At 52.2% G+C, this 10,396-nt stretch overlaps 1 protein-coding gene across 2 annotated transcripts; it reads left to right on the top strand.

The window, feature by feature from the left end:
* Positions 1–188: 188 nt before the first annotated feature.
* MYORG (myogenesis regulating glycosidase (putative)) lies at positions 189–7,726 on the top strand. Of its 2 annotated transcripts, none has more exons than XM_049773289.1 (2): positions 189–280; positions 4,450–7,726. In XM_049773289.1, the coding sequence occupies exon 2, from the start codon at positions 4,533–4,535 to the stop codon at positions 6,657–6,659; it is 2,127 nt and encodes a 708-aa protein (XP_049629246.1). In that variant the 5' UTR covers positions 189–280; positions 4,450–4,532; the 3' UTR covers positions 6,660–7,726. The 2 variants fall into 2 exon arrangements, with proteins under 2 accessions (XP_049629246.1, XP_049629254.1); XM_049773297.1 differs by lacking the exon at positions 189–280 and adding an exon at positions 1,974–2,108.
* Positions 7,727–10,396: the final 2,670 nt, after the last annotated feature.

The following is a 10,396-nucleotide window of genomic DNA, read 5'->3' as shown; positions in this document are numbered from 1 at the left end:
AGATGCAGCTGGAAGGTGGGGACTGGGTGTGGGTTGGCCTCCAACCCGCGTGACAATGTGGAAGGCGCAGTCGGTGCAGGGGCGGGGTGACTCGGAGGCAGGCCCGAACCTTGGGGCGGGGTTGACCGGGCAGGGGCGGGTTAGGGGCGGGTTGGGGCGGGCCTCGCTGTCCCTGGCCTGTGCAGCGCCTCGCACCGCCGTGGCAATTCAGTTCTGGCTAGCTGAATTGGAGGGGATCTGCGGGGAGCAACATTCACCCCCACTTCAGTGGTCACTAGCCGTGAGTGAGCCCAGCGGGAAGAACCTTTGGAGAGGGTGCGGGGAAGGAGCTGGCAGGCGGGAGCCTACTTGGTGAACTTTCGCTCAGATCGCAGGATCCTGGGAGAAGTCTGGACCGAACCCAGGTTCTTCTTGGAGCCTCAGTTCCCAGCGGGGGACCGACCTCTTTTGACCTAGGCAAGCCCCTTCGAACGTTATGGGTGTAGGGTGAGGTGCTGGGGGGCAGCAGGCGGTCCCCCACATCCTACCCACCCCTCCATTCCGCAGAGCTGAGAGATGACCAGGATCAAGTTACCTTTCCCAGCCTGGAATTTGTGCTGGGCAAACCTTAGCGTGGCATGGCCTGCTCTCATTTGGGCCAGGCCTTTGCCCTTAGAGGATGGGGCTGCCAGCCAAGGCTGAGGCTGAGTGTCAAGTGGGGAGCGGCTTGGCTGGGGCCATCCCACTTGCCGCCATTAATTTGTGGTTGGCCAGAAGGCGGAGGCAGCGGCTTACTGGGGTCTCAGTACAGCGTTAATTCCACCACCTCAGTTTCACCTACACAACCCACCTCCAGGCACCCTTAAAATTAGGCCTGGAGAGAGTAAACAAACTGATGGGGGTAAAGGTACTTTTGCTGATCCTTTAAAGCACCACCAGGAGTGACCTCTGAGTACAGAGCCAGGAGTAGCCTCACACTGCATTGCAGGATGTGGCTCCATTATCTCCCCAGCTGGCCCCATAAAATAAAGTTGTCCTTTTCTTATCCCCAAGAAGTTTTCCTGGAGTAAGCAGGAACACCCATCCCCTGGCAAAACATGCCTCACTCTGCCCATGCCTGATTGATAGAATCTTGCTTTGCAGTGTGGGCCACTCTTTCCAAGGCTGCAGCATAACTCTGCTTATCAGACTATGATCTCTTATCTCCTGAAACTTCTGCTGGGAATGGTTAAATGAGGGGCATGGGGTTCAAGCAACCTTGAAACTATGGTGACTTCAACTAAGTCCTTTTTAAATGGGCTACTATTTCCACATCTATAAAAAGGGAATAGGATTTTGTCTCCTATTTGTCTGGCATTATTATTGGTGGTGGCTGCGGTGGTAGCATTTGAGAGATCACCAGAGGGACTTTGTGGGATGCAGAGGTTCTGGTTCAGCAGGATATGGTGTGTGTCCAGGTTCTGTGAGGTCTAGTTCATAAAAGAACCTCAGAATCCTAATAAATGAAGGTTCTCAAAATGTTAGAAAAATCTATGGGGGACCAGAGAGATGGTTCAGTGGGGTAAGGAGTCTCTAGTCTAGGGGGTGTTCTGAAAGCTAAATTGTGTTGGATTAAGAGAAAGGCTGTAAATGTTTGGTGTAGATCTTCTGATGCTGATCAGCTGGAGGAATTCAGGGTTCAGAATACAGAAAATAGGCCTCCAAATAGAATTTCTATAAGGTGTGTGTATTAACATCTGGGATCAAAGTCCAAAACTGCAGCAGTCAGGGAGGGAGAAGGGGGGTTCCTAGTTGAGTACAAGACTCACAGCATGAGGCCCGGCCTTCAACCCTGGTGGTGTGTAATGTGCACCTCATAGCTCTGAGTTCAGGGATCAGTCCTGGTGTAGTTTTGGGGGGGACCGTATGGATTGCCGAGGATAAGGCAATTTAGACAAATGCCCTACATACTCTACTATCACTCCAGCCCCTGTACTCAACATTCTTAATAGCATCATCATAAAAGAGGTGGGGAAATGGGGACCTCAGCAGCTCTGTCATCTTGAAAGTCCCTGGATACTACCAACTCTGGCACCTGGGAGGAGACTAATTACTGTTTGTTGGCTCCCTCTCTCCCTCACTTGAAGCAGGTGAGTTGGCTGACTGGCTGGCTGGGAATGTGTATATCTGTGTGCACATGCCTGTGGCAGGGAGGGGGGGCTGCTTCTTCATTGGACTTTGTTCTGAAAGTTGAGTCAGGAAGGACCAGTGACCTGAAGCAGCAGATTGGGACACATGTTCCCCCATTAACAGTCCCAGAGGTTATGACTTCCCACAGTCATGTCTGTATGTCATGCACATTGTGTAAGAATGAATATGTGTCAGGTGGAAAATAGTTGATTCTGGAGAAAGGATAGATGTAGGAGAGACAATGGACTAGAGTACCTGGTGGGTGAAACCCCCAAGAAGTAAAGTGACCTTGAAGAATTTTGATTAAGACAAGACCGAGGGGCCCGGAGAGATAGCACAGCAGCGTTTGCCTTGCAAGCAGCCAATCCAGGACCAAAGGTGGTTGGTTTGAATCCCGGTGTCCCATATGGTCCCCCGTGCCTGCCAGGAGCTATTTCTGAGCAGACAGCCAGGAGTAACCCCTGAGCTTCGCCGGGTGTGGCCCAAAAACAAAAAACAAACAAACAAACAAACAAAAAGACAAGAGTGAGTTTGGCATTTCTTGTCTGGAAATAGAATTAGAAAAGCAAGTGAGATCATATCATACTTGGAACTGCAGGTACAAAACTGCTACTTCTGAAACTCATCATTGGGGTCCTACATGGCTTTCTGAGTGAGGGAGAGATTTAGTCTGGTACTGCAGAATGTTATGGTTGCTCTGAGAAGTCAACACTGCAGAGAAAGAGAAGACTGACTAGGGAAGCATTATAATAACACAGGGGAGAAAAACACGGCACAAACTGGGACAGCTGGCCAGTGGGTAAGTGATAGGGACAAAGCCAGGGGGTGGCTGGGCCTGAAGATGTGGCACTAGGAGAAAAGAAGGAAGGTAGGCAGGGTATTGGACATACTGGTCAATGGCTGAGGGCAGGGAGAAATCTGAGGTTAAGGGAGAAAGACCTGAGAAGCCACCAGAGCTCCTATGCCAGGCTGCAAAACCTACCCTGGGGGCCAGAGTGATAGTACAGCAGGTAAGACATTTGCCTTATATTTGGCCAATCCAGGTTTGATGCATAACATCTCATATGGTCCCCAAACAATTAATTCTTGAGTAAAGAGCCAGGAGTAACCCCTGAGCATTGCTGGGTGTTGCCCTAAAACCAAAAAGACAAATAACAGCAACAAAACCCAAAATAAAACCTACTCTGACTCCCTCCAGTTTAGTCTTTAGCGGCCGAAGAGACAGTACAACCCCCAGCCTAAAATAGCCCCCAAGCAGTCCTGGGTGTGGTCCAAAAAAAAAACAAAACAAAAATTTGGTCCCTAGAACTAATTCTGGTTTTAAGTACTTAATCTCCAGATTTAATCTGGTTTCTGATTCAAGATTAAATTCCATGCCTGGACTGTTTAGCCTTCTCTCCTTCCCCCTTCTTGGGCCGGGGAGCCAGTCTCCAACCCTATTGAAGGTCTCAAGGAGCTTGGCTGACTGTCATTCTCCACCACCCCCTGCCAGCATCATGGCCATCTCTTCAGAAACCAGGTGCTCCCAAAAAAACTTCCCCTTCTCTCTGAATCTTCAAGTGTGTGATCCAGGGGTGGGGTGGGGGTGGGGCAGGGAGAACCAGAGAAATAGGACCAAGGGGGCCTGAGAGATAGCACAGAGGCAAAGCGGTAGGGCATTTACCTTGCATGCAGACCCAGGACAAGGGTTCTATTCCCAGAATCCCATATGGTCCCCCGAGCCTACCAGGAGTAATTTCTGAGCACAGAGCCAGGAGTGACCCTTGAGCACCTCCAGGTGTAGGTCCACGAGAATAGGATATGGGATGTGTCTTTAGTGATGTAAATGCCTTGCATGCTTGAGACCTGAGTTCAATCCCCAAACTGCAGAAGGTGTGGTAGCAGAGTGGGGGCTAGAAAGCTTTCATTTGGGGCCAGAGAGAGGCAGTGCAGTAGATAAAGATGCTTTGTCTTGCATGCAGCTAATCTATTTGGTCCACCAGCTTGGCCCAAATCCCTTCCTATCTCCCACTCTTCACCCTCCACACTGAGTGCTGATAAGAGTCAATACCTAAGTTCCCAGCTGGAGTAGATAGGGAATTTGTCTTACACAAACCTAGGTTTGATCTCTTGGCATTTCATATAGTTCCCTGAACCCACCAGGAGTAATTCCTGAGTACAGAGTCAGGAGTAACCCATGAGCACCGTTGGATGTGGCCCAAAAACCAAACCAAAAGCAAAAGACCTATGTTGCCTTCCTTTCCTTCCAAACCTCTCTCCTTGCTGGAATGAGTTCAGATATACTTCTCTTTCCCCCTTCAGATTCCGGAAAGCCAGGCTCAGATGGGTTTGAAGAAACCTGAAGAGGTGACACCTCTGTCCCTTCCTACCTTAATGGGGAATTGATGTCTCAGAACCTTTCGGAAAAGAGCCAGGCCTACCCCCGCCGCCGTCTTGAGAGGCAGAAGGTCGCCACCTCGGGAACCATGTATACCTTTCTGCCGGATAACCTCTCACCCACCAAGCCCAAGGCATCCAAAGAGCTGAGGCCCTTGCTGCTCTCCGGCGCCCTGGGGCTGCTATTGGTGTTGATGGCGGTGGTGGCCTGGTGCTACTACAGCGTCTCTCTACGCAAGGCAGAGCGTCTGCGCGCTGAGCTGCTGGACCTCAAGGCCGGAGGCTTCACCATCCTCAACCAGAAAGGGGAGCAGGTCTTCCGCCTGGCCTTCCGCTCGGGCGCGCTGGACCTCGACTCTTGCAACCGAGACGGCGCACTGCTTGGCTGCTCGCGCACGACCGACAGCCGCCCCCTGCTCTTCTTCATCCAGACTGTGCGCCCCAAGGACACGGTCATGTGCTACCGTGTGCGCTGGGAGGAGACAACCCCTGGGCACGCCGTGGAGCATGCCATGTTCCTGGGCGACGCCACCGCTCACTGGTACGGCGGCGCGGAGATGAGGACGCAGCACTGGCCCATCCTTTTGGAGGGCCACCAGGAACCTCAGCCATTCGTCACGAGCGACGTCTACTCTTCCGATTCTGCCTTCGGAGGCATCCTGGAACGCTACTGGCTCTCGTCGCGGGCCGCAGCGATCAAGGTGAACGACTCGGTGCCCTTCCACCTGGGCTGGAACAGCACGGAGCGCTCGTTGCTCCTGCAAGCTCGTTACCACGACACGCCCTACAAGCCCCCCGCGGGCCGCCCCGCAGCGCCCGAGCTCAGCTACCGCGTGTGCGTGGGCTCCGACGTCACCTCCATCCATAAGTACATGGTCCGGCGCTATTTCAACAAGCCGTCCAGGGTGCCAGCTCCGGAAACTTTCCGGGACCCCATCTGGTCCACGTGGGTGCTGTACGGGCGCGAGGTGGACCAGGACAAGGTGCTGCACTTCGCCCAGCAGATCCGGCAGCACCACTTCAACAGCAGCCACCTGGAGATCGACGACATGTACACCCCGGCCTACGGCGACTTCGACTTCGACGAGGCCAAGTTCCCCAACGCCAGCGACATGTTCGCCCGGCTGCGCGACCTGGGCTTCAGCGTCACGCTCTGGGTGCACCCCTTCGTCAACTACAACTCGTCCAACTTCGGGGAGGGCGTGGAGCGCGAGCTGTTCGTGCGGGAGCCCACCGGCCGCCTGCCCGCCCTGGTGCGCTGGTGGAACGGCATCGGCGCCGTGCTGGACTTCACGCGCCAGGAGACGCGCGACTGGTTCGCCGGGCACCTGCGGCAGCTGCGCGCCCGCTACCACGTGGCCTCGTTCAAGTTCGACGGCGGCGAGGTGAGCTACCTGCCGCGGGACTTCAGCACCCACCAGCGGCTGCCGGACCCCAGCGTGTGGAGCCGGCGCTACACCGAGATGGCGCTGCCCTTCTTCTCCAAGGCCGAGATGCGCGTGGGGTACCAGTCCCAGAACATCTCCTGCTTCTTCCGCCTCATCGACCGCGACTCGGTGTGGGGCCACGACCTGGGCCTGCGCTCGCTCATCCCCGCCGTGCTCACGGTCAGCATGCTGGGCTACCCGTTCATCCTGCCCGACATGGTCGGGGGCAACGCGGTGCCCCAGCACACGGCCGGCGGCGGCCCGGGGCCCGAGCGCGAGCTCTACGTGCGCTGGCTCGAGGTGGCCGCCTTCATGCCCGCCATGCAGTTCTCCACCCCGCCCTGGCAGTATGACGCCGAAGTGGTGGCCATCGCGCACAAATTCGCCGAGCTCCGGGCCTCCCTCGTGGCCCCGCTCTTGCTGGAGCTGGCCGGGGAGGTGACCCACACGGGCGACCCCATCGTGCGCCCACTCTGGTGGATCGCGCCTGGGGACGAGAACGCGCACCGCATCGACTCCCAGTTCCTCATCGGGGACACGCTGCTCGTGGCGCCCGTGCTGGAGCCCGGCAAGCAGGAGCGCGACGTTTACCTGCCCGCTGGCAAGTGGCGCAGCTACAAAGGGGAGCTCTTTGACCAGACGCCCGTGCTGCTCACCGACTACCCGGTCGACTTGGATGAGATCGCTTACTTCATCTGGGTCTCCTGATCCTGCCCCCTCTCCCCAAGACCCAGGAGCCCCATAGCGCTAGTACCCATCTTCAGGCAGGCCGTTCATCCTCCATCACAACCATCTCGCGTAGCCCCAGGAAGTCCCGAGCCTCCAAGCAACCTGCACAAAGTTGTGTTACCAGAAATTTGCAGGAGTCACTTGCTTAGAGCCAGGGAGGGACCTAGCCACCCACTCCTGAAGGCCATCCGAAGTTCACTATTCTGTTCATACTCACTGCAGTTGCAGAAACTTCTTCCCAGGGGCGGAAGAGGGGGGCTCTTAGCAGTACAGAGAAAGGCCCCCTCTCTCCCAGTGACACATGGCTGGGTTTTATAAGCAGAGAGAAATCTCACCTTCCATTCTGCAGGAAGTGGTTATTTTTGTCCTCTTGAAATGAGGAATTAATCTTTTGTTAAGACTTCTAAATAACCCTCTGCCACACTCAGAAGTAACACAGTTTTTAATCTTTGGGAGAAGCCATACCCTAACCTTCCCAGCACCTATGTAAACACACTGACCTGGCTGGCCAAAAGAGACGATGTGATGTTTCGCCGGCCTAAGAGGAGTCTTCTCGGAGAAGCAAGGAGGATTGGGCTCTGCATGGAGCCTTCATCGTTGGTATTCATTTATGAAGAGATTCCTAAAGCTGCGCTGACCCATCTGTCATGGACTCAGCTCAGGGATGGGTCTTAGTCCCTAAGCGAGAACTTGCAAGTTCATGAAGGTGCCTTAGCTTATTTTAAGATTTTGTGTGTGTGTATGTGTGACAGAGAGAGAGAGGGGGGGAGGGAGAGAGAGAGAGAGAGAGAAAGAGAGAGAGAGAGAGAGAGAGAGAGAGAGAGAGAGAGGGAGAGAGAGAGAGAGAGAGTTGAACCTCTAAACCTCTAAAGGGGCTTTTGGATTTTGTTGTTGCTGAGGTTTTGGTGGTTGAACTGGCCCCCTCCCAGGTGACCTCCCTCAAATTCCCATTCTCCAATAAGAAATAAATAGCCCTTTCAAGATTCCACCCTGCCCACAGCCCTGAGCCTATGGCAGAGGTGTGGTCTAAAAGGGAGCAGTGTTCTCACACTGGCTGTTGAACGGGCCTATGTACACACACACACACACACACACACACACATACACACACACATGCACTTGGACATCTGTGGTACACACACAAGGTCTTCCTGGCAGCCAAAACTTTTCTCAGAACAGCCTTGACCAGAGAGAATTTTTCCTAACTCTGCAGCTGAGTCTGGGGAAGGAGTGAGTGTATCACCAGAGTTGGAGAATGTTGGAAACAGGGCAGAACTCTCCTTTGACCCTAGAAACAGCCCTTTAACTAGAAAGAATGCATGCTTTTCCCATTCTCCACCACCTCTATTTTCTCAGTGTGAAGAATGGCTGATGAATGTTTAGGCGGCATGTAGTGCTCATCTTGCGTGTTGATTCTAATACTCATGCACAAGCTGTGTGATCTTGAGCAAGTTGCTGGCCTTGCTGAGCCTCCATTTCCTCCTGTAAAATTATGATAATGCCTACCTCCTAGATTGTGGTGGAAATTATAAGCACAGATGTGAAGTGCCTGGCACATTTAAGTGCTAATAAAAGGTAGCTATTATAAAGTTGATTCTTGTTTTCTTAGTAAGAAGCATGAACCAGAGAGAGAGCTCAAAAGTTAAGCACATACCTTGGAACCAGAGTGATTGCACAGTGGCAGGGTGTTTCCCTTTCATGTGGCCAACCCAAGTCAGACCCAGGTTTTATTCCCTTGATTCCCATTTGGTCCTCTGAGCCTGCCAGGAGCGATTTCTTTTTTTTTTCTTTTTTTTTTTTTTTTTTGGTTTTTGGGCCACACCTGGTGTTGCTCAGGGGTTACTCCTGGCTGTCTGCTCAGAAATAGCTCCTGGCAGGCACGGGGGACCATATGGGACACCGGAATTCGAACCAACCACCTTTGGTCCTGGATCGGCTGCTTGCAAGGCAAACACCACTGTGCTATCTCTCCGGGCCCCAGGAGCGATTTCTGAGCACAGAGCTAGGAGTAACCCCTGCATGCCACTGGGTGTGGCCCCAAAACAACAATAACAAAAAGTTAAGCATGTACCTGATTTTTTTTTTTTTTTTTTTTTTGGTTTTTGGTTCACACTCGGCAGTGCTCAGGGCTTACTCCTGGCTCTATGCTCAGAAATCGCACCTGGCAGGCTCAGGGGGCCATATAAAATGCCGTGATTCAAACCACCGTCCTTCTGCATGCAAGGCAAATGCCTTACCTCCATGCTATCTCTTTGACCCACATACCTAATATTTAGGAGACTCAGATTTTTTTAAGGAGACCTTGTCATGGTCTCCTGATCACCACCAGAAGCAACTTCCAAGCACTGAACTAGGAGTAGCTCCTCAACTCTGCTTGGGTGTTTCTCCCTAAAAACTAAAAATAAATAAAAACAATAAAGATTCCAAGGCCAGAAAAATAGTACTGGGTTAAAGTGTTTGTCTTACTTGTAACTAATTCCAGTTTGATCTCTGGCACTGCGTGGGGCCCCTGAGCCTACCAGGAGTGATTCCTTAGCGTAGAGCCAGGAATAGACCTTGAACCCTATCATTGTGACTCAAATACACACACACACACACACACACTGCGAGGGTGATATTACAGCTGGTAAGGTGCTTCCCTTTCACCAGCTGCTCCAGGTTCAATCCCCCTGCACACTATATGGTCTGCTGAGAACTGCTAGGCATGATCCCTGAGCAGAGACAGGAGTAAGCCCTGATACCACCAGGTGTGGCTCCAAAACAAACAAAAATTGATAATTAGGGCCAGGGAAATAGTATAAGAGCTTAGGTTAAATAAATAAATATATGTATATATATATATATATATGCATACACACACACACACATGCCTAACTAGCATGTACCAACCCAATTTTGATTCCTGGTACCACATGGTGCCCTTAGTAATGCCAAGTGTATCTCTCAAGGCCCTAAGCATTGCTGCGGTGCTGGTGAATCTGGTATTGCAGCACTTCATAAACTGTCCTCACATCGAACCTGCAGCTGGATTAGCCAAGGATTGCTAGGACAGGCTTTCTGAGCACCTCTTGGAAAGCCCTCCCTCTAAGACCCATAAAATGTAAAATTAATTGCTGCAGGTGTCCTAGCCCTATTTCAAGCATTTCAATGTAAATGATGATGAGGTGGCTGACATACCATGCTGCATATATTATGGAACAATTTACACAGTTGCAGAGGTCTGATGGCAGTATCCACCCAAGCTGTGTATATGCTGCAGGCCTAGTAGGGAAAAACTCATCCCTAAATCCTAAACTGCCTGGCCAGGAGGCAGCAGTCCCTTCAGGAGGGCCCCAAGGAGAGCATTAGGGCCTTCTAGCCTGGGGGGTGGGCACACACCTGCTGCTGACAATCAGGGCTTCTAGAAGGGAAGATGACCTTTGGCCAAATTCCAGAAAACTGGCTCTTTCTTGGCTAGTGAACCTGCTCCTAGCCTGGCTCTATGATTGACCTCATTAATCACAAAAGTGCAAAGGCGCAAACTGAAGGGGAAAGGAGGGCCATGGTCTGGGGTCACAGAAAATTAGTAACCAGGATAAGAGAAATTCATGCGCTAAGTATCGAGGCTTCAAATTATTCACTAAGCATTTACCTTTTCATCATGCTATCTCCAGCCTATCTACTTCCTATAAGGAAGGGAAGGCAACAAAAATGCCTGTCTCTGAAGCCGACACCCA

Source organism: Suncus etruscus, chromosome 1 (genome assembly GCF_024139225.1).
Source record: "Suncus etruscus isolate mSunEtr1 chromosome 1, mSunEtr1.pri.cur, whole genome shotgun sequence".
Lineage (NCBI taxonomy): Eukaryota > Metazoa > Chordata > Mammalia > Eulipotyphla > Soricidae > Suncus > Suncus etruscus.
This window is presented reverse-complemented; position numbering and strand designations above follow the sequence as displayed.